Source organism: Taeniopygia guttata, chromosome 8 (assembly GCF_048771995.1).
Source record: "Taeniopygia guttata chromosome 8, bTaeGut7.mat, whole genome shotgun sequence".
Classification (NCBI taxonomy): Eukaryota; Metazoa; Chordata; class Aves; order Passeriformes; family Estrildidae; genus Taeniopygia; species Taeniopygia guttata.
The window spans coordinates 18,911,851-18,936,020 of record NC_133033.1 but is presented as its reverse complement, the minus strand read 5'-3'; the positions used below and the strand labels follow the sequence as shown (position 1 = coordinate 18,936,020).

Here is a 24,170-nt window from a genome sequence, read left to right as displayed (position 1 = left end):
TTACTGTGTAGCAGTAAAAGATAATGTAAAATTACTTCAGAATTTTCAAATTTATATAGAGTATTTTAGAACTTATGACTTGAACAAAATATTCCTAATTAAACTTAGTAGCCTTTCTATAATTACTTCTCTGTACTCCTTATAGAAATTCAGAATTTTTCAGAATCAATAAAAATGTGAACTTTCAAATTAAACCTGAAGTAATTCTCTGTTCTTTTACTGTAAGTTAAAACACTGATTGTCAATAATTTTACCTCTTATATATATATTTTATGCCAATCTGAGACACACAGATATTATTTGGCAGAGGGGAAAGGTTTTTAACCTTTTATAAGGGTTGTCTTTATCTAGGATAAAGATCGCTGCTTTTGTTTCTTTAGGCTGCAAGACATGAAACTCCACACCAGGTCAATATCACAGCCCTTCAGGTACTGACTTTAAAATTCTAGTTCTAAATGTATATCACTTGACTAGGTTCCTAATTTTCAGTGTTTTGTATCATTGCTAATCAATTGATGTGATCACTATTTCAGACTTCTGAGCCTGGGCAGATAACAAACCTTTTTAAACATCTGCAAATCACATACCTTACCCCATTGAATCTAAAATGCAATATGTAAGACAAAATTTATATCATTATCGAACATTAATACTGCAAAAAGCACTTTTTTTTCAGTTTTGTGACTTGAATATTTGAGTTGGATTTCTCCAGATGACTGGCATTGGAAATGAATGTTTTACCCTTTCTTGGTGTGTAATTAAAGCTGCTCAATGTCATTTTTCTTCTGTGATTGTAGTTGGAGATCTGTACCCAAGCCCTCTATCTAGGGCTAGAGAAAATTAATTTTTTTAATTAATTAATGTGGACAGCCATAATAGTAACAATTTTAGTAGTCCAGTGTAACATACATACAGCTCACTATCAACACATCATGAATTTTATCATTAAGAATCCCACCCTAGAAAGAGCTGCATGTTCTGTGCAACTTTGTGAAAATTTTCATTTAGAAATTACACTGATCTCATGAAAGCTACAGTTTTGGGTTTTTCTACTCATACTTGCTCTGTAAGCTCAAAAAGTATTCTTAATGAAGTTTACATTTAGAGTTCTAAAATTTATTATAAAACTTACAATAAATCTTATTAAAAATGGACACTTGGCCTTCATAAATTACCAAGGTGAAAAGTAGCTTGTAACTTTTTAATAAGGTGCAGCAGGGGAAATACTTGGAGTGGATAGCTGGGAAATTTTTTTTTAAAATATGTTTAAGCAGGCAAACTTGAGTTTTTGCTCTTGAGTTCTCAGACTTGAGAATTCACAATTTTTAACATACCAGTCTATGTACTGAAAGATTATATGTGTTGGAGGTGTATATTTTAATTATAAAATCTTGCTTCTCACTGGAAATCTGCACTCTTTTTAGACTGAATACTTCAGGTAGCACAGAAGGATCCATATCTCCTCTGAAGGCCTCCAGAGTGATGGCAGTTACTTCAGCATCTGCAGAAAGAATAAGCAGACTTTCCACATCTTCAGGCTCTAACATTAAAAGGTTTTTTTCTTCTTCTCATTTTGTACAAATGCTTATAGTATCCTACAGTGGTTGTCAGCACATCTGCAGCCTATGAAGTGCTTGCTCTTCTTGGCTATAAGAAGACTTAAATTTACTTAGAGTGATTTGCTGTTCCACTAGCCGAACTTTAGTTGCCTACCGATTTTAAAAACAAGCAAAACCCAAAATCTGTCCAATTGGTCTGAGAGTTTTATACAGATCATGTCATCAGAAACAGTACTGTCATGCTCAAGTGGGTTGTTAAGTTAATAGATGTTTTCCAGCTATTCCCACTAGTTTATATACTATTACTCTCAGAATACTGAGTGGTAATTAATTTTTTTTATTAATCATTTATTTATTACTATTTAGCTCCATTAAAACTGTTGTCCTAAACAATTATATATATTAAACGACGCTCAGAATGATTGATGCATTTTTAATAAACATGTCCACAAATATTTGCATAAACAGAATAATCAGCTTGAGGTATTTCAGGACACCCTACTTCTAGTCTCAAATTTTGTCATATTTACTTCTTGGTTACTTGAAGGCTTGTATCACAAAACTAATAGCAAGAAACAGAGGAGGAGTTCTTAAACTGTTCCATGTACACAAACTACTTCAGTGTAAATCAGACACTGCCTAAACCTTTTAACACCATCTCCTGCATGCATGTATGGTTTGACAGAGGTGAAAGCTGGCCATGGTATAGTGCTTGAATAAGCAAAACTTGGAAAGTCCTTACAAAGAATTCTGCTTTTCATTACTTTAGGAGCTAGAAATGAGCCTGCATGCAAACACAAATTGTTTCACAATGGTCTGTGTTACTCATCTATGTCTTCTGAATTGTCTGTTATGTTTTTGTATTTATCTCTACATACCTTGTGAATATTTTTCTCCCTGCATGTGTTTTCCATTCAGCGTTTCCATAAACTCCAGACTAGCCAGTTCTCTAGGGAACCTGTATGCTGCTTCAGATGGTGATGAGAGCAAAATGACATCCTCGTCCTCTAGGACAGGTTTTTCTCTAAGCCATATCTCCAGTCACCTGAATGGCAGCTTGCAGCTGCCACACAGAAAAAACCATGAACTGAACAACAACTTATACAACAGAAACAGCAGTAGTGGCAACAACCTGAGCAGCCAGAGCAGTTTTCACAGCGCCGTGACAGATGAGTACGCACCAGCCTTCCTTTATGGGCCTTACAGCTCCTCCAGCATGATACCAGAGTCCATTCCTGTAAGTCATAATCACAACAGCACTTCAGGCAGCTCACTGATGCTTTTCTTCCTTGCTTCTGTGAGCAAAACTGTTGCAAAAAAAATCTCAACTCAGCATAATTCTCCAGCTTCCTCTAATGTTTCTGAACAGCACCTTTGTCTGTTACCGATCATTTCAGCTGCTTTTTTCCCCATTTCTTCTAAGTATCTGTTACATGGAAGTTTCATGAACATAAATTGTGCCTGAACTTTATATCTTTTCTGATAACTTTTTTTATGGACCTTCTTACCGTTTGGATTTTATTTCAAATTATCCATAACACAGTCTATAAGTTAATTATGCATTTTCATCTTGTGCAATCTTAAACAGATTTTAAGAAACCTTTGTTTTTATCATAGTAAACAGAAGGTAGAACATCCTTAAAGATAGGGTTTATTTGAACAATTACTGCCCTTGACTTGAAACCTACTCCTTTTCTAATATTATAAGCAAGGTATTTCTGATGGTCTCGCATTGGAGCTTTAATTCCTCAACAACTTTGGTGCCTTGGGTTTATTTTGTGCTCTTTTTCTGTGTAAAAGAGTCTGTATAAAGAGGATGTACAGATAAACTAATGGAACTTGAAATTTCGTGTTTCTATATAAAATGTAGAGAAGACAGAGGAACTTCAGTTATGAAATCAGAAACAGCTTCGTCTATTCTAGGGAAAAAATAATAATCTCTACTACTATAAATCTAAAACCAATTTAAAATACCTGGCTTCCAAGGATTTGATAGCCTACTAATTATAAAAAAAAAATAGTACACTGTTTTTAATAGATTTTGCCTATGAGTAAAGGAGCCTGTCAGCCTCTCTCAACTAGTTCTGACACTTAGGATTTTTATTTATTTTACTGGGTGGATATAAAATGGACTTCAGAATATTGCACATCACTCTTCTGTTTCCTTAGCACTGATAAAATATTTAGTATAAAGTAAGTTCTGGTTATATCTGCTAGTGGTTTTGGGTGTGGAGAGTATGTCTTAAAACAGCTAATAATATACATTGCATGTAACTAGGATGTCCTGCCAAAAGTCATTCATAGGCTATGTTCTTTTCTTCCTGCAGAAGTGGAAGACCTACCCTCTTGTTAACAGCTCAGATGTGGCACCACTCAACAGTTCAGAAGCCACATCTCTGTAGCTTGGGAGTGTGAATTGCTATTTCTGAGGATAGATGACAGTAGGAAATAAAATTTTTCCATTGTGGAATTAAATTACATGTGTGACTGAAATGTAATCTGTATAAACAGAACATTGAAATTAGTTGAGGGAATGTGATTCTGTATTCTCTAACTCGGTGGGTTCTTCCTACTGTGGTAGAATCTGCTTGACTAATGCAGCTCTTCAGAATACTTGATGCTTTCAGACTCCTTGTTTAAAAAACATATTGTAGCTTCTTATCCACTACAATTTATCTGGAAATAAATGCTGATATTCCATGATCTTAGAATCACAGTGCTGCACTGGGTTTAAAATTGAGTTTAAACCTTAAACAGCAGCAGTAACTTGTTTGCAAGGGACTTCTTGAATGTTGTCACATCTTCACCTCTTTAATTTGATTCTGTTTTTCCCTACTACATGGCATTGTAATAAACTATATATAATTGAGATTTTTCAAGTAAGGTACAGAAACCATAACAGTTTTTCTATGATGAAACAAGCTCTAGAACAAGAGGACTGTTCTTGACCTAATTTGGTTTAATTTCTTCAGGCATAGAGATGAAGAGAGAGGTGAAAAGCTGTATAGCAAGCCAGGAATGTTTGTTTGAGATACATTGATGAGTCTTTCATTTGTTCATGCATTCTGATTGCTCTGGAAAGTCATCCTTTTTAGGTGTTCGCAGTCTTCAATCCAACATGCTTACAGAATTTCAGTCCTCAGGAGTTCAGTCCTCTGCTCTTGTTGATTCTACTGGAACTAAAAGTCAGTATATCACCAGAGGGTGAGAGCAATCACTCATCTGAATAATAAGTGGTAAATTGGCTGATTTTATTTTTTTTAATGTCTCACTTTCCATGCTGTCTCATATTTAATGTATTGAACAATAATTCTTTGGCAAGTCAGGCCATTCCCATTCTTTTCAGTTGTTTCTTTTGTAAATTATATACTGCCAGCAGCATTTTTAGAGGGTTTGGTTTTTTTCATATTTTACTTACAGCTATATATTATGCATAAAGTATTTGCATGTAAACTTACATGCAGCGTCCTAAGGGGAAGAAATCCTTATAACTGCAATATGACTTAGTCATGAAAATAAGCTGACATCATTCACAATAGGCCAGAATTTACAAGAGTACCAAATGATAATGTAAAGCATTACAGAAACAGTAAGTCTGTTTTCCTTAAGCAGCTTTAAAGGTTGTATGTAAATATAACATCTTAAAAGCTAACTGTCACCTCCTTTGGAGAGGTAGTTGCTGTACCTTAATGCTACAAATGATATTTTACAGTGAAAGCCAAGTTAGTGGGTTTGTTCCATAAGCATAGAACAGAAAATTAAGCATTGATGACACTTCAGGTTTCTTTTATGTCTAGATAGTTACAAAATTGTAGGATAGTGCTGTGTTCCTTAATCATATAAACCCTCGAGGTGCAACATAGTTGACATTGACACAAAAATTCCCCAAATATATGTGGGGAGAGGGGGTGGTTTACAATGTAACTTCCAGAATTGTAGCATGCCTTTCTTTGTTAGATAAGGATGACTTAGGAAAAGGGAGAAAACCAATAAATATTAGTTACTGTGTAGTTTACGGAAGAAGAAAGGAGCAATTCATGAACAGGTGAAATAGCCATGTCAACAGGAGAGAGGTGCTCACAGCTCTCTGCATTGCAGTGAAGAAGGAAATTAATTGTTGTTTCTTTGCAGTACAACTATTAAGTGACTTAAAGCATTACTTTAAATGAAATATCTTAGGCATAGTGTATAGTTTTAGGTTGAATGGAAAGCATTTTTAATGTGAAAAAAAAAACCTTTCAAAAATGCACTATTCTTCTGTTATAAGAACATCTTTAATTTTCTTCCTACCTATCTTAATAACTTAATAATGCATGGAAGGCTGTAAGGGATATAAAGGATATAACTTTTGAATAATTCTTGGCTTGATATTGCTTGCTTTTGTGGAGTAGAGGTTATACACAGTCCAATGCAGCAAGACCTTTAAAATTCTTTCTCCAGTCTTCTCTGAAGAATGAGGTGAGCTGAAAATACTCTAATGTATTCTATGCTGTGATGTGAGAAGCAGCATTTCTTAGAAAGAGTCATGCCATGCAAAGTCTACATAGCAAAGTGCAAGTTTCTGATTTACCTGTGAAGTAATATTCTTTCAATATAATAATGGCTGAAAAGTGTTCCTGTTTGGAATGTTTTTCAGATATGTTCTGATTAATGCATTTGCTTCTAAATGTGCCCTGTAGCCCTGTGCATCCCTCCCAGTCACAGAGGAGTGCACTGAATTGTTACCCGTTTTATGCACAATTGACTGAGTGCAGTCCCTGTGACATCTTGAGGTTTAAGACAAGAGTAGGTTTTTCAATCATTTAATCTCTGAATGCTTTCTGTCTGGTAGTGAGCAGCTCTCTGGCAAATATACAGGTGGTTTATTTTGAAGGCAACAAAATTTTTCTGAAAGATCAGTCCCACTGATTGAACAGAGTCATGCTTAAAACTATTTCACTTTTAACCTGAAACTTTCTGTATCTCTGTATTATGTCAGTGTTATAGCCCTTTGTTGTCTTATTTTCATGTTGTGGAGTTATCTCATGCTACTCATCTCAACTTGATTTTCTTTTGATAAACTAACTTAGCTCAAAAATCCTTTTGGAAAGGGTTCCAATTTTTTTTTTTTTTTTAAATCATTCTGATCCAGAATTCTGCTACGCAGTGCTATCCTGCTTAAAGATTCTTTTTTTTTTTTTTTACTGTAATGTACTGGCAGCTGAGGGCCGGGGGGGAGGAAAAAAAGAGTTGTTGCCATTGATGATAGTGACTTCTTCTGTTTCTTTTATTTGAGTACTATGTCCTGAGTTCCTGGAGGAATTTTTGGTTTGATTTGGGATTTTTTTTTTTCATGTGGAACCCTGTGGAAAAGCATAATCTTTTTTATTTTTAGTTGGTTGGATGGGGTTTTTTTTTCCTCCTTCCCCTCCCCTCTTCTTCTGGGACCAATTAACCCATCAAGGAAGATTGGTTTTTCCTTACCACTTCAGCCCCTGCCATGCAGCTGTTTTGCTTTTGGTGGCACTTACCAGTGGTCTGAAGCTCATCAGCAAAATATGAAGTAATATCAAGCTACCAGTTATGGCACAATTCTTTTAAAAACAAAATTATGTTTAATCATTCCACTTCACTGCTTTAGATGCTGAAATTACTTAAATTCGTGACAGCCCAGCCTAGGCTTGTTGCAGTGTTTGTGTTCTTTCTAATTGGAGCACATCAGGTAATGTACCTGACAGAAGTCTATTACATGTCCTGGTGCTTTGTTTATTCATTTAGCTCATCAAAATCTTGAATTATACTGATTAATTCCCTTTCTCTTAATTGGCAAAATCTCACTTCCTTGAGTTAGATATCAAGCTAACCAGCTGTAATCATGCAGTACTTTTATTTTAGAAAATCACCTTATCACTCTTATCTATCTTTGTTAACATGAGTGGTTCAGGAGCATTTTGAGATGGTTAGGACAGCAATTTTTCAGTTCTAGTTTATGTTCACTAAACTCCTTAGTGAGTTTTTCCTGCAGTATGGAAGAGAAGGTTATTCACTGATTTTTTTTTTTTTCCAGTGTTTTGCAGTGAAACAGCATTAATACCACTGTTCCACATTCCACTTAACAAAAAGAAAGACAAAAAAATAACCATGACTGTAACTATTGTTGTCAGACATGTATTTTTCTCTAATGGTTTTTGTCCTTCATCACTGCAAGCTTATAATCCACTTTATTGTGTTTATGCTGATGAACTAGAAGAAAAACCTGATTTTTCAAAGAAAAAAAAAACAAACTTGCTGTTCCAGTCAAAGAAAATAAATATTTTATTTTACAAAGTGTGTGTTTTGATTAAACAGAATCTCTCACAATAACATTTGCAGAATTACTCTCTTCAACTGTAATCACACTTAAGGTACTGCTATAAGATTTTTGCTTTGTTCTTACAATAATTCTAAATCAAAATATGGCTCTTTAAAATGTATTTTTATTGGAGAATATGTAACTGGGTAGTCTTAAAATGAGTCACCTTTTGCTTCTATAGCTGTCATGGAAACTGGCAAGATGGAAACATTGCCAAAAAATTGAGATGTGTTGGCAGTGTTTTAAAATTCATATACATCATCTTTACCTGTAGCATGTTTTTTCTTAATTAGAACTTACCATTAATGAAGATAGGACAGGCTATGCAAAAACCAAACACTAGTGCATCCTGCTATGTGTAAAATTGTGCAAACCCACAGACTTCATGTGTGTACATTTTCCCTAATGCATCCTGAGTCACTTTAGTGGCTCTTGTGTATTCCCAGTGGTTCTTGCCTGCAGCAACACTCCTATTGCAACAGTGTTTTGGGAGAGTTGATGCACAAATCTAAAACTTAAGTTACATTCTTGCAATTATCTGTGGAAAAGGGCATGTTCAAATCCTAACATATAGGCTTAAATGCTGTAGGGTTATTCTATCCTGAAACAGAGTTCAATTCAGGCTGGTTTGGTCCTGCAGTCACATGTCAGCAAACAAAATTCTGGTGCCTCAGTGGATTTGGAGCTGATTTTCTTTCTCAGAAGGCTTTCTGTGCCTCCTCTTGAAGAAGAAAAATGGAAGTAATTTAAGCAGTTATTTCAGCATAAACTTCATTAGGTATCCTTAGCTATAGTGAAACTATCCAAGTTCTTTGTTTAGATGTCTGTTACTTGGGTGTAAAATGGCAAGCTTGACATGGCATGGGATCACTGTAGGAGTACACATTGAGATTTCTTCTCCATTAACTGATTTTATACTCTCATCTTGGCAATTCAGCAGTCAATTTTCTTTCCTTTTATTTTTTTTTATTTTAACTCAATTTTAAATAATATTTTGTTAAATCCAGAAAAATACATGTGAAAATGGATTGGGGTTTTTTGTTTTTAATAAAGCTTTTCAGCATAGGCCATACCTTGAGTCATGGCAAATGTAAATTTTAAAATAGAAAACTCCTCAAAAGATTTAAAAGAAAAACTGAAAAAACTACAATTACAGGCTTTGAAACTTTACAGTCAATCTCTTCAGACATGTGAAGAGATTTGAGAACAAATGACTTCTCTGAAAACACAAAAAAAATCAAAGCAACAAGCCTCTTCTGCTATATTTAAAATTTTCAAACTCAAATGTGAGTCTGTATACTTTGCAGTAGCTCAGTTGTTACAGGTATCACCATGTTTCTAGTGATAGAAATTTATGTGAAGTCACATAGATTAATCTGAAAAAAATGCTGTTTAGATTTAATTATTTCCCTGTATTCAGAAAAGACTTTGAGACATTAGGAAAAAATCATGGGGATGTGAAGTAGAGATATGATGAGGGTGGGAACACACTGAGAAACATATTTCTCCATTTGAAAGTAAATAAATTGTGCCTACCAATTTCCTTTCCTGTAAGGAAAATTACCAAAACATGCTATCCTGTTTCCAAACAATATATGCTGCTGGATACTTGGGGATTTTTTATGTAGGGTTTTTTTTCCCCTTATTTTTTGTAAACTTGGATTGCTAACAATTTTATGAATTACAGTTTAAACTTCAGAATCTTTAATTTATGGTTTGCTTCTTTCATTGAGATCATGATGTAGAATTCCTGGTTACTGCTGTCAGCTGAGTGAAGGGCTGGTGTTTTCAGTTCTTCGTAACTAACACTTGCTGGTTTTAAGAGTGTAAAGTGCTTTCTGGTCATCTTTCATCTGTCCAAGCTTAAAGTAATCTATTGCTGTACAACATATGAGAGTATATAACTACACGTCCTGCCTTTTTAAAATGTTTATTAATCACCTTTATTTGGGATTCAGTTTTGATGGATCCATTTCAAATATTGCACTAATTAACCATCTTTCCAGTTGTTAAAATGCACTTCTGAAAATGAGAAGCCTTTGAGGATCATCAAGAGAGAAATTTCAAGTGCTCATTAATGAAGGCCTATTCCTTCTGCTTTGCTCTTACTAAAACCAGACCTTTTTTAGTCAATAGTATTCAAATCTTTATGTGACAGCACTTTTTCTACCTAGGATAGAATATCCAGATGGTCTCAAATCTTGAGATGGGAAAATGCATTTAAAAGAGAACTTTGAAAATATACACTGAGACTTAAAATATAGGGGGAAAATAGTTGTGTTACATTAGCTATAGCAATAGCGATCTACAGATATAGAGCTATAAAGATATATATAAATGTATTATGCACTAGTACTGACAGGTTTTAATATGGGTGCCAAAGAGCATTTTCTGTAATGACTAGTTAGGAATAGTAGGAAAATAGAAGAGAAGATTGTGAGAGTCCAGTCTGTCTTAGGAGTCATGTTGGTCTCCAGTAGTTCGCTCTAATTCTGAAGAATTGATGCAGTTTTAAAATACCTTTGCTGGTTTTACTTGCTCTTTATTTATAACCACACTCCTCTGGGACAGCTCATCACTGTACAAGATTTATATTCATCAGAATGACTTCTTAATCACATCTGTATAGGAGCTAGTAAAATGATTGGATACTGTATAAGCTGATTAATCAGTTTTATTAAAAATTTAGACTTCAGTAGAAACTGAAATGTAAATACATACAATAAAGCTGGTTCTGATTTTTCTCTTAATTATACAGACTTGTTACTAATCCAGATGAACTATTTGCAGTGCTTCATTTTCATCTGGTTTTGGTAGTCATACAAAAATTTATCCATCTGTGTAATTACTGATGTAGTTTTTTTCCTCAATAATGAACTACAGTATGTGTTTTCTATATCATTATCTGGATCAACATCTAAAGTAAGCTGACTTTTACGGTAGCAGTTGGATTCTCATTCAGAATAAGTGGAAACAATTCAATTACAGTAGCAGTGGTATTTTAAAGGACTTGCAACACTTTAATTTAGAATCTCAAGAAACTGGTTTGGAAAAGTAAGTGTAGATACAGCAAAGTTGATGCATTTTAATCAGATTTTAATTTCTTCTATTTTATTAATCTTTACCTGTGTAGAGATTCAGGTCCCTCCCAACTCTGTTTGTTTATTTTTCTCCTTTCTGCCCTTCCTCTACTCTTTAAGGGAAAAATATATGTTACATATAAATAAAACCTCTCCAGTGAGTTTTAATCAGTTTTTCTTCTCTGCACAGTCCCTTCAGTCTGAGTATGTTCAGTACTAAAGCCTTGCTGCTTTGGTGAAACCTGCTGAGCTCTTCAAATCAATGTCCTTCATGATGGAGAAGATCTGAAGAGAAGAAGCTGCTCATTGAAAGGAGGAACCTTCAATACAAGATACATTAATTCCTGAACACCAAGAGGAGACTTCTTAACAGGCAGAAAATTATTGTTAATGACTACTGCAGATGCACTGAAGTTGAATTTATGGAAATTACTACCCCATGTTGTATACAAATTTAAATTTTTTATGTTGAGACAGTTGAATATATTTCTAATGAGTTTCATTAAGACATTTATTAACTTGTGTACAGTGTTAAAATATGTATTAAGAGAATATTTTGGTAAACTATATATAAAAGTTATGTAAAAACTAGAGTATATTTTAATTTAGGGTCTACTTTGCTACAAAAGTGTGTATTTTAAAGAATTTGTACATGTTTATCAAAGATGTAATTTTTTTTATGAACAAGAGATTTTTCTTGTTTTATGCGTCCATCATTATTTCTTAGAGCCTAATGTAATTTACTTTTTTACTAATTGGTCTTCTGGTAATTTGATGAAAGTCTTATCTAGTGAGAGATTTGTTATTACAATGTCAACTAAAAGCACTTGATCCATAGTCTGCTTTCCACTTCTGGCTGCTACCGTTTCTTAAGGAAACACAATGAAAGAAAAAGAAAGGGAAAATATTTGTTGAGATGTGATGTAATTACATCTTCTACTGCAACAAAGAAGTAATTTATGTGATTACTCAATTGTACAATTAACACTCTTTCAATTTCTTATGTTTTGTTTTCAATGTAGAGTGTTAACTTTTGCTATGCAATATATGCTGCAAAAAATGAAGGCAGACCAAACTGAAGTTGGTAGAAATGTACAATGAATTAGGTAGCAATGCATACTCGCATGCTTTTAACCTACATTTGGCAGTATGTGTACAATTTCCTTACCAACACACAGTATGTGTTGGACATATATTAAATTTTTATCTATCAATTGGATGCTTCATAAACTTTATGTTTGTTGTAAGCATATGGCTGAGGTAGCCTCCTGTATCATGGAAGGGTTTTTTTATAGTAAAGATGCTCTTTACTCTATGGAATGTACAGGTCAGTCAGATGTGATTAGGAATGAGGCTTAGGCTGAAATGGTGTTACAGGGAGGTACAGGATCATGTGTAAATTTTTCAGAACTCACAAATGCATGGTAAGGAAAAGAATATAAGCAACTGTGAGGACTTTATTTGCCCCTCATGTACAAGACAGAAACAAAACAGATTTGTTACCTGTTTCTTTTTCAAAATATCTGCAGAAACTTGAAAATAAAACTTAGTTGAATTGTCAGTCTTTGTTCCTGAAGACCCTGCATTTGCTTTACAACAGAAGTTAAGTGCTACATCATTTTTTAAAAGATGAGATCACAAATTGCTATGGAAAATTGTACTGAAAGTGTTCAATAGCAATACTGAGAGCAGCTATAAAAATCAAAATCACTAAATAAAATTTACATGCAATACTGTAAATTTTTGCAACTGTGTATATGTAATATATACACACAAAGTAGCATATGTGTATCTATATACAATACACTGTATATGTACTATAGATTAATAAGGTAATTCTACCTCTCATAAAGAATTTTCTCATTTACTTTGTTATAAATAGTTTTTCTTAATAAAATGCTGATTAATTAATTTTGAAATGTAGATATATATATATATACAGCTAATTGATAATAAAATGCCTGTATAAGCCAGCTTCCTTGTTTCTTGGTTTTTTTGGTAGATATTTTGATGATTCGATCTCTAATTGAAGATAACTTTTCAAAATCACCTTCTTTCCTCTAAACCATGTAATGTACTTAAAAGTAGGATAACATTGGAAAAGGCCATTAGCAAGATAGATAACTTTTTAAACAATCTCTCTGAACCTTCTTGTATTTGCTTTGTATAATGCCAGGTATTTAATCAACATGTTGATGTGATGATGATGGCATTATATTTCAAAATACAGTGATTTAAAAGCTGTGTCTGAACTGAGGAATCCTTCCTGGGGGAAGTCCCTTGTTACAGGTGTAATATACCTTGACTTTTTTGCATGTGCAACAGGTCTCTTAGTCCCACCAACAGCAGGTTCTTCGTCCATAAGAACCTAAACAATTTAGCTTTCTTTAGCTTTTTATCTTTCCTTCAATTTAAAACTAATCACAAATGGTTCTAACATTTGTTTAACCCTCTTTCTGATTTTCAGCAAATTCATTGCATAACATGATTACTTCTCTATTAGCCTGTTAGCCTCTCTTGCAATAGATGTGGACAGTGTGTAACTGTTACACAACCACTCTAAAGGAATGGGAAAGCTGGGAATAGAGTGGATGCTTTTCAAGTTGCCCAAATTCTGGTGACAGTCTGAGCTAAAAAACAACAAAAGGCTTCTGCCTCTGCATTTGTATGAATAATGGATGGTGATTTGGATGTGCAGAGTAAATAAGATACAGGACGAACAGCTAATTAAAAGGTTTCTAGTAAATAGGAATCAAGCTCTCCCTTGGCCTTTTTCTAGGCTTTTATTGATTTAGATAAATACCAGCTTATATAGAACTTTTTAAAATTCATAAATAAGTCAGTATTCTGCAACAATCAACTTGTTAACAACAATAAAAAATTTGAAACAGTGAAAGGTCAGGAAGGACTTTTAGAACCTCATAGCTTTTAAGAAATAGCCTGAAATTTATTTTACATCCTGTGTTCACTTGGCCTTGAACTTTACCTTTTTTGTTCTTTCAAATATAAATATATGTGGTTCTGGGAGAACAAGTTGTAGTACACAAGATCTCTAAACATGAATGGATTGATTAAATAAGTCTAAACGTCTCTACTGGGCATAATATTCTGTGGCTAACATCTTATGAAACAGTTAATCATCATAATCTCTTTTTAAAGTATGCTTTATGAAGCTTTTCAGTTAGGGAGGTATTACTTGTTACAAATTCAGAGACTAATTTTCAATTACAGTACTGCAGAAAGGGGAGGATTTTACTTTCTGTAATAACTGTTCTTTACTGACAACTAAACAATGAAAGGCCTCAAAAGGTTTGACACTTGATTAGATCTACACTGTAAAGTGCAGCAGGCAAAAAATATGGTAATTAAGGGCCTGATCAAGTAAATCACTGAGGTAGGTCTTTAACCTTAAGCACATGAGCCATCCAGTTAATTAAAAGTGAACATAGATATTCATGTTTGTAACAAATCCACCTTTGGATCAATATTTCTGTCAATTGTTAACATGAGCCTCTTTTATCAAAAGATATGCTGTATTGCAACATCCATTAACCCACACAATTTAACTTTTTTAACTTGAAAAAATATACATTGCAACTATAACTACCTCTTAATACATTATTTTGGTATTGCTATTTGTTAGCATCAGGACTTTAATATCTAAAAATGCCTCATGAAGGTCTCTGGTACAGATAATACCTTACAAGCTGTAATTGCTTGCTTTTGTAGCTTACACCTAACCTACATGCAAAAGCAGCTTTTTTCTTAAGCTCATCACAAAACTAACCAGCATTCCATATCTGAAAAGCTTTTCAAAGTAAATGTAAGTTCTCTTACTGAGTTTTTTATTAAGTCTTGTCCAGGTTAAGGACAGTTACCATTTTGTCCCTGTTTGAATAAAGCAGGGTAGAGTTCCTGGGAGAATCCCATGACTAATTATTCTCCATCTGGGAATGGACTGTTAATGCCTACTCTTTCAATCAGTTTTTAGTCCACCTCAGGAGCTGGTATTCACCTCTCCAGGAACCATTTCAAGTATTACACAGATGCTGTGTTATCTGTGTGCTCACCAACACCAGTGTTCACCTCTGGCAGGGTGGCAATGTAGGATTTCCTGTGAGCTGAGACAGGCTGGGGTTTATGAAGAGATGTAAAATGTTCAGATTGAGAACCAGCTTTCTCAAAAAAGTACTGTCTTACCAGGACTGGTTTATTTATTGTGTTTGAAAGATTTCTTTTGGAAAGTATATTGTTATTACAGACCAGTTCTAAAATTAACTAAAACTGCAGAAGCATACTGAGCTTACTCTTAACAAAAATAAGATCAGAAAAAAATCTGTTAAAAACTGAGTATTGAGCAGAAGAATTTCTACAGACTGTATTTCAGACAGAAGTGACTGATAAGGTTTAAAACCTTGCTTCAAATGAATGTTGTGTAAATGGGCAAGACCCAGAAGACTGGTAGGGCAGGGAGAAAAGAGTCAGACTGTGTAGTTGGAGTATTTCTGGAGCATGATAGGGTTTGGCTTTTTTTTTTTTTTCCCTTCTTGATTTAACAAGTTGAAAATCTGCTGAATAATTCATGAAGAGTGGAAGGGCTGAATCTTCCTGAAATGATATACAGTGTACGTACTGTGGCACAGGAGAAACTGCAAAGCTTTGTATCAGTTGCTGCCGTTTCTGCTGCCGATTGCAAGGTGCTGCTGCTTTTGCTGTTTTCACAGCTACAGAAACCTCAGTCGTGCTCTGGTCTGCCAACAGCCATTTGCCTCCCTATGGACCCACCTCAACCAGCTACAATCTGTGGACTCTTGCTGCCTAACTGCCTTGGACACTGCTGGTTTTTGGATCCTTACTGCAAACGGCATTTTCTGGACCTTACAGCTTGTATGACTGAAACCTGCCTTAGAGTCCTTCAGCTGCATAGCCTCCCGTGTTCTTGGTGAGGACTCCTGCAGCAGAACTTCTGACCCAGACAAGGATGGGATTTACAGGGCAAAGTCAAAACTGAGCTGCATTCAGCGAGATGCCCAACGCCTCTTCCTGGAGTGCTAGCTCGCCTCTGCTGCTGCTCTGGGAGGACTCCTCCGGGACCCGCATCTTTCTGTCGCTGCTCTACGCAGTCTTAGCTATCTCAGGGACTTTATCCAATGTGATGGTCATCTATTTAGTCTTCTCCTTCAAGAAGCTGCAGACAACCAGCAATGCCTTCATCGTGAACGGCTGTGCGGCAGACCTGAGCGTGTGCGCCCTGTGGATGCCCCAGGAGGCTGTGCTGGGGCTGCTGCCCCCGAATTCCTCCTCCCTTCGCTCGGCGGAGTACCGGCTGCTCCGAGGGGGGCTCCTGGGCCTCGGCCTCACCGTCTCCCTGGCCTCGCACCTGCTGGTGGCTTTCAACAGGTACGTGCTCATCACCAAGCTGCCCAGCGTGTACCAGGCCCTCTACCAGCGGAGACACACGGGCTGCATGATCGGGCTCTCCTGGGCCCTCGCCCTGCTCCCGGTCCCGCTGCTGCCCGGGCTCTGGACCCTGGGCTCGGCCCAGTCGGACGGCAGCTCTCGCTACACCGCCCTGCTCCTCGCCCTGGCCGTGCTGGGCCAGACCGCGCTGCTGCTCCACTGCTACCTCGGCATCGTGCGGCGGGTGCGGGGCAGCGCCAAGCGGGTCAGCGTCCTCAACTTCCACCTGCTGCACCAGCTGCCCTTCCCCGCCGCGCCGCCGCCGCCTCGCCGCGCCCAGCGCCGCCTCAGCAGCGTCTCCGTCCTGCTGCTCTGCTGCGTGTTCCTGCTGGGCACCCAGCCCCTGGTCTGGGTGAGCCTCCTGAGCTTCTTCCTGCGCCCGGCGCCGCCGGCGCTGCAGGCCGCCAGCTGGCTGCTGCTCTGCTCGCTCTCGGCTCTCAACCCGCTGCTCTACACGTGGCGCAGCGAGGAGTTCCGCCGGGCGGCCCGTTCTGTCCTGCCCCGCGGCGAGGGCCCGGCCGCCGCCCCGCGCTCCGCAGCCTCCGCCGCGGGCCCCGCCGGCGCCCCGCCCTGCCCGCAGCTGCCGCGGCGCCGGGGCACGGGGAGCGGCGCCAGCGCCGCGGCCGCGCCGCGCTGAGGGCCCGGGGCGGCGCCGGGACCCCTCAGGCCGCTCCGACAGCCCCGCCGGTGGCCACCGCCCGTCGGGCGGCCGAGCCGTCCCGGCGCCCGTCCCGGTAGCGTTTCTTCCTGTCCTGCTGCTCCTTTGTGACCCCACGCACTTCTTGCCCGCTCCCTCTTCTGCCATACGGCCCGGCAGCGCCGGGTGCTTTCCCGAGGCACCGGGACGGACACTGGGGCGGGATCTCCCGCCCGCCCCCTCAGCCCCGCTCCCACACGGCTGCTGTCCGCCCCCGGGAGCCGGCCAGGACTCCAGTCACAGCAGTGCTTTTAGGAATCTGGGATAACCGGTAAATATGGCAACGCACGTAACTGTTGTTATGCTCTAAAGATTTCTGTATGACAGGCACCTAGACAGCTCTTTCTGAGACATATGCAAGTTTGTTTTTATAAAATCGATGTAATTCTTTCAGCATTTAAAGTAGTTCTTTGAAGCGAGCTCCCTGAACACAAGGTTCGTTTGTGAAGGACTGGCAGGTGTCTCATTACACACACACACGCAGGCACCGGGAGCTGCTTCCTTTCCCCAGCATCTCTGTGCTCCATCCAAGACCCTCCTTCAGCTTTCTCTGGCAAACTTCCGGACGATGCTGTCTGTGGAAACTGTTAAAAACAAAAACATATGCACCTTTGTGGTGATCTGGTTTGAAAGCTTTTTAAGGCCTGTTTTAACAAAAGTCTCTGCCCATGGCCACGCGATAAAATGCAATGCAATATGAAGGCTGGTGGTGTCCATCTAACCTTGTCACCTGTTCAGTTACCAGTTTGTTGTATTTCTCTTAAATATATTATTGCAGAAGTATGATTTCACAGCCTCTTCTAGATACACAGTAACAGATTCTGTCTGGCATTTGGAAAGGAGACAGCTCCTCGCACTGAAACTGTGGTGGTGAGTGCTGCAGGTCTATTCCTTCCAGGAATGGTCTTAAAATCCTTCTATTTCCTTCTCTGTTGCTTGACTTCCTCCTTCCTCTTTTCCAACACTGTTGCTGTTGTTCTCATGGTGATGATACTTAGTGCTGTGTTTGCCTTCTGGCACAAACGTCTGCAAGAAGGTAGCTGTTTTCTGAATCCGTGGGCATCCACAAGCAGTATCACCTAAGTTGTGCTGTCTCGAGAAGAATGGACCCATGGGAACATAGGAAACTTTGTCAAACAAGAGTGTGTTGCATTGGGTGACACAAAGTTGGAGCTCTCATGAGGATAGTTTAAGATGGGATAATAACAAGGAAAAGACACACATGATAGGTAATAATATTAAAGGCCCTTTGGCATTATTTTATAATGCACCACACGCTTGCTTTACCTGCTGGAGTTTGAGTTTCCACAAACAATGCTTTGAGAGAAAGGGAATAATTTAATGTTTTTTTCCAAGACTAAGACCTGTTTGGTATCTGTGATAGAATGATGTATCTAAAAGTCCCATACCGATATTTTGTTTTCTGGCATAAAAAAACCCTCCATAATCACAAAAGAGATACTTGTTAAGGTCAGGATTTAAAAACACAAAGAATGAAGGCCTCAAAAGGATTTTTTTTTAAATTGACATCCAGAAATTGTATTAACATCTTGAAAACAGCTTTAGCCACTTGCAAGCACCTGTGGTAAAGTAAAATAAGTTTTCTTGAGTCTGAATTGTACAGAAACCTTCTTCCTTCATACTGGAGACAGTGTTCCTCTGAGTGATGGCACCAGAAAGATGTGGAGGACCAGCAAGGAAATACTGAACATATAAGATATGCAAGATTTATTTTATTAACACTGTGCACATATCTTGGAGAGTGAAGGAGCCACTATATCCTTGTTGTAATATCTCATCCTAATCGCAGTGGCTGTGCTGTAGCTGTCTTTGTGTAGCAAATGGAGAAGGAAAACTGCTTCAACCTCATCTGTCCCAATACTGAAAAATATGCTGGTTCACTTCCAAAATAAAGTTCAACCAAGGGCCACCCAGGGGTAAGACCCTGTTCAACTACAAAATAATCCTTAGGTTGGAACCCACAGAAGAATGCATTTTGCATCTCCCACTATGGCTAAAGGAACTCAAGAAACTTGGTAAAGCTCATTACTAGGCCCATAAGCAAAAAAATCAAACTCTAAAATAAAAAATTAGACAATGCCTCTCCCCTGTTTTTGGCTGTGGAACACGTTAGTCTGAAATTAAAGCAATAACATGTTTCCAAATTCAATGTCCAAACCATCAGATAACTGGAACTTCTGGGCTTCTTCCCTTGTAAAATAGCATGCAAGTTAAATCTGAAATGCCTGTATTTTATATAGACTACGTTTAAAATGCAAACGTGTATAAAAATGCTATGATGTACAAAACTCTAGAAAGCTATCCTTATGCTATGCATCAATTCCAGAAAACAGCTGGAAATCCCTTGGAAAGTTTGATGTAATTACATCTGACTGTAAATCTTTGACTGTTTTAATATACTCAGGTGACCTAAATAACATTACGCAGAAAAAAGAATGAATTTAAAGTAATTAAGAAAGAGTATTTGTCTCAAGATCAGTTTCTCTGAGAAATTAATGCTCTGAAAAGTCCTGTATGCCTTGTTCTACAGCCATAATTTTTGTATTTCCACATTGTAAATACTCCACGGTAAATTGCAACGGAAGCTCGGCTTGGCTCAAGTTCTCCTGGCTCTGTGGTACTGCTTCTTGGTTAAGGAACTGGATTTCATTCTCAATTTTTGTCATTCTATGCTTTAATTTACAGATGATTTATGTGTCCTCTGCTAGTTTAATGGTGACTTTTCTTCAATGTGAATTTCTGTCATGCTCAAACAACTAATTTACAGACACAAGGGATATGTTGCCAATTGTCCTTTAAAATGTCTCTACCAAACACCCTTTCAAGAGGTGTAAATGAAGATGATAGAAAATCCTGTCAGCAATTCAAATGAGGTTTGCTTGAACTGAGTTGCTCCTTACCTCTGGTGTTGTGCCAAGCAAGTTGTCTGAGCATGGCCTGAAGCTGCCCTTCCTGGATTGACTGGCAGTGACATGTATTAGCTGGCTTCATGTGCTTTAGATGGGAGGTGAGAGCTCATTAAAGCATTGAATTTATGATGCAGTAGTGATACAGTAGTGCAGATCAGCCATGAAGTTCACGTGCAATAGTTGCCTATTACTTTGCTACTTTCTGAGGGCTTCTGGAAACAAGAGCAGGTAGAAGTTAGTAACAGCCTGCATGAATTGTGGTCAGCTGCACTGATGTGCTTGAAAAGTGCTATTTGGCATATTATGGCCCGAATAAATCTCCCACTCAGTTTGTGAATTGCCCATGCAGAAGTACATGTGGGACCTGCTTTTTGAAAGTAAAATTGTGATGCCTCAAAATAATGCCCTGAGGCATGGGTTATTAGTGAAAATTGCTTGTAGAGGGTGTTCCTGAAGTTAGAGTTTGGATTCAATCTTTTGAATTCACCCTTAACTCAAAATAGTTTTAAAAAGCTGTAGAGCTGCTTTGTGGAATTAGGTAGCTACAGCAATATGAGTCTCTGCCAGAACTGGGCAATCATTGTCCTTAAAATAGGAGTGTAAAAAAGTACAGACAGCAAGGTGAAGCTGGGGAATTATGACAAGGGGAGATGAAAAAGACAGGACAGGGGTGCTAACAGTTTGATCCTGAGAAACAGCACAGAGAAAAATCTGAAAGCCAGAAGAGGCCTGGAATTATGATAAAATTAACCATCTCAAATTCTTTGATTCTTTGTATGTGAGGAGATACAATTCTATGCTTTTCTTAATAAATAAAAACATGCACTTGTATTCTCAATTTCTTCCTTTAACAAAGCATTCCATACACCAGCAAATTTTCTTTAAACTCTAAAATCAAAAAGATAGGAATTGCAAAAGCAGTCTTATGGAGACTACATTCAGTGTTGGACTGACAAGCAGAGATAACATCTTAGCTAACCTCCAGATTCAGTCAGCCATAAGCACATTGTGAACCTTTTTTTTCTAACTACCAAGTTGATGCTATTTTTAAAAAAACCCACATACAGATTATTTTCAAATGAAGACATTTAAGTGTAGCATTTCATTAAAGAAAAAAGTGACAACATATACTTTAGCTTTCTATTTAATCTTAAATCACATAACTAGATTATTGCAATATTCTTTAAATTCAGAAGTCCCTTTCTCAAATGGCAGCGAAAATAGCTTTTCTCGTGACTGTTTAACTTCTAAGAAAGCTACTTTTTTTTGCTCTTTTATGTCAATCCTTCCCATGCACTGTCATCATTTTACCAGGGTAATAGTCTATTTTCTTTCCTTCTCTTTCCCTTTCTTCAGTATCTTCTGTAATTTTCTTCACTAAGGGAAAAGTTCTTGATTCTGCTGATCAGGGCACAACTGCTTGAGCAGGGTAAGTTTTGGGAGACAGTTGTAAACTAAGACTAAAGAAGTGATAGACAAATCCCACATGCTTAAATTTCTATTTAGAGTGAGTAGGTATTGAAGTTGGGCTTTTACTGTGCAGAGCAGTGGACAAATTCTTTGTCTATATTTACAGATACTTGCATTTGAGTAAGGTTGTATAAAAAAAAGGGTAATATAAAAAAAATTCAAAAATAGTTTGAAGGCTGGAGAAGAAACCTTTTTGGCTCAAGGGTTCAATCATAGTAACGTAAAAGTGACATCAGTACAGAATAAGCACATTTATGCAGGTATTCAAACCAATCTGTTGCCATACATGGTGATCTAAAGATCTCTTCTGGTGTGGAAAACACAGCCTTACAGAAAAAGGGCTCTGCTTGAAGAGTGTGGGCCACCTCGCCTGTTTATTGTCAAGGAGTTCAATATGGTCAGGGTCCCTGTGCAGTCTGCCCTACACCGAGTCTGGATGGATATTCATGAAAATAAAGAATTGGAAACAATCTCGAGAAAAAAAAACATTTGTGGCTGCTTTTTTGCCTGAAGCTTTGGGTTTCTGAAGAGGCATAATAACTACTCCAGGAAGGTTAACTGTTTGGAGTTCAGGGAAAACTGTAGGATGTCTAACCTGCAACCCCAGACATCAGGCTTGTCATCATTTTAGAGCCAAGCTTTTGGGAGTTGTTCAGAAGGAAAGCAAACTGCCAGTTGGAAGGGGAGCTCATGCCAATCAAGGGAGCTGTGTAGCACCTTAGACTTCACCATGCTGAATTTATCCTCTTGTAAGACAATGGGTTGAAATAATGAATAATAAAAACGTGCCTCTGCCAAAATTTTTCAGCATCCTTTAAATGTCTCTTTTTTCTGTACTTCTGTGAGATTCACTCCTGCTTCCAAAGTTTTCCTGCTGCTCTAGAATTGACAGCTGATGAAAAGCATAATTAGTATTAATTATGAAAGAAACACAAAGGAAGGAAGAATGAATCTCATCCCTACTGGACAGAATCAGCTCTGGTGGTTCAAGAGCCAAGGCACGCAGAGCCAGAACAGAAATTTCTGTTATTGAAAAGAAAAACCAGAATAACAGAAATGCTGTTATTGAAAAGCTTCACTTAAGACCAAAGATGCCTTGTGTTCAGGCTGTCTTCACCTGCTGTGTGGCAGTCTGAGGGCAGAATTCAAAACGCAGCTATGCTTCAGGCAAGAGCTGCATCTCTCCTGATCTATTCTGAAGCTGATGATGTGATGGAGGTGTAATGTTAATTGCAAAGCAGCAAAGTGAGCATTAGCAACAGAGGAAAACTGTGAAAGGGAGAGCTTGAAAGACAAAGATGATGAATTGAAAAATAGTCAGTTTTATAAAACATTGGTCATGTATGTTCCATATCCTCCATGTTTTCTTATGACCCCTTTGTCTGCCTTGCCTCTGTTTACCACAGTGCTGAGACAGCCAGTTTCTTCTCAGCCTAGAACCTCTGACACCAAGTTTGATGTGATTTCATTAGACACTGTTCCTGTGAATCTCAATAAACTTTGCATCTTCCATTCTAAGGTTCAGTGAGATGGCTGTAGTAGTGTAGTCGCTGTGGAGACAGGAGCACCAAGGTTTGAACAGAATTATTGTGAAAATATGTGAGTAGTGCTGCTTCATATCTATGTTTGAGTATTACTCCTTTGTCTTCTGTTGCATTTCACCCATGGCCATCTACACATACTGGAATAGCTTCATTTCAGGAGTGTCCTTTTCCACAAAAATATCTCTTTCAATTAATCCTGTTTTATAAAGGTAGTGATAAAATCCTGCAGGATTTGAAATGTTCAGCCATATTAGCTCCTGCAGTGAGCATAATTGTCTCTCTTTCATTCAACAGAGCATCTCCCCTTACTCTAGGTTACTTTTTCTCAGGTTGTGGCATTATTTCTCTAGGACAGATTAAATGAAAGAGTTAGTAGGTAGCAACATGGGAAAAAAATAGCCAGCCTCACTACTGCTTCTATTTAATTTCAACAAAGACTTTTTTTTATACATTTCACAGCAGCTACTAGCTTTTTCTATTTTTTTTTTTTGTATGCTAATTAAATCAAGGCAGTAGAACTATTGTGTTAAAAATAGAGGTAAATAGAAACATAGAAAACTATTCATTGTATATAAAGAGTAAATATAAGCTCTCTGAATTTCACAGCAGATACCTTGCTTAGCTCTTCATTATTTAATGTAACTGTTATGTACATATGAACAGGATTAGGACAGTCACATGCAGATTTAACAAATGATGGCTCTGAGCTGAATTAAAGGCATGAATTAATTTTCTTTTATCTCATGCATCATTAAATATTGCTGTCTACTGATTATCTATATAATACCTGTCACCTGATAGCAACCACGGTCGTTATGGTAATGTCAAGATTATAATTATAGTCCCTTCTGCAATGTAGTCATACTATGCTAAAAAAAATCCCTGAGATGATAGTGTCCCATGCTTGGTATCAGCCCAAACACAAATACATTTTGAGACTGTTGAGGGGAAGATATTTTGTTAATAAGTTATTAACATTCAAGAATAATGTGCTTACATGTACATACATGTGTATTTAATTACAAAATATATAGCCTTTTGAACTATGGCTTTATTTCATTTGAGATAGACAAAATTTTTCAGAACTTCATATCCCTTC

General features: G+C 37.6%; 2 protein-coding genes across 4 annotated transcripts in view; both read left to right on the top strand.

Annotated features, from left to right (window-relative positions):
* CDC14A (cell division cycle 14A) overlaps positions 1 to 12,943 on the top strand; it is a 51,213-nt gene extending 38,270 nt beyond the window's left edge. Inside the window, exons 13-17 of one of the 3 annotated variants that reach the window (XM_072932540.1) lie at positions 381 to 428; positions 1,425 to 1,553; positions 2,478 to 2,796; positions 4,655 to 4,795; positions 11,161 to 12,943. In XM_072932540.1, the coding sequence (XP_072788641.1) occupies positions 381 to 428; positions 1,425 to 1,553; positions 2,478 to 2,796; positions 4,655 to 4,789 (631 nt within the window). In that variant the 3' untranslated portion in view covers positions 4,790 to 4,795; positions 11,161 to 12,943. The remainder of the gene's footprint in view (positions 1 to 380; positions 429 to 1,424; positions 1,554 to 2,477; positions 2,797 to 4,654; positions 4,796 to 11,160) is intronic. The other 2 variants (XM_030278659.4, XM_030278660.4) reach the window with 2 other exon arrangements.
* Positions 12,944 to 15,256: 2,313 nt separating this feature from the next.
* GPR88 (G protein-coupled receptor 88) lies at positions 15,257 to 22,327 on the top strand. Its single transcript, XM_041717959.2, has one exon. The coding sequence runs from the start codon at positions 15,997 to 15,999 to the stop codon at positions 17,065 to 17,067; it is 1,071 nt and encodes a 356-aa protein (XP_041573893.2). The 5' UTR covers positions 15,257 to 15,996; the 3' UTR covers positions 17,068 to 22,327.
* Positions 22,328 to 24,170: the final 1,843 nt, after the last annotated feature.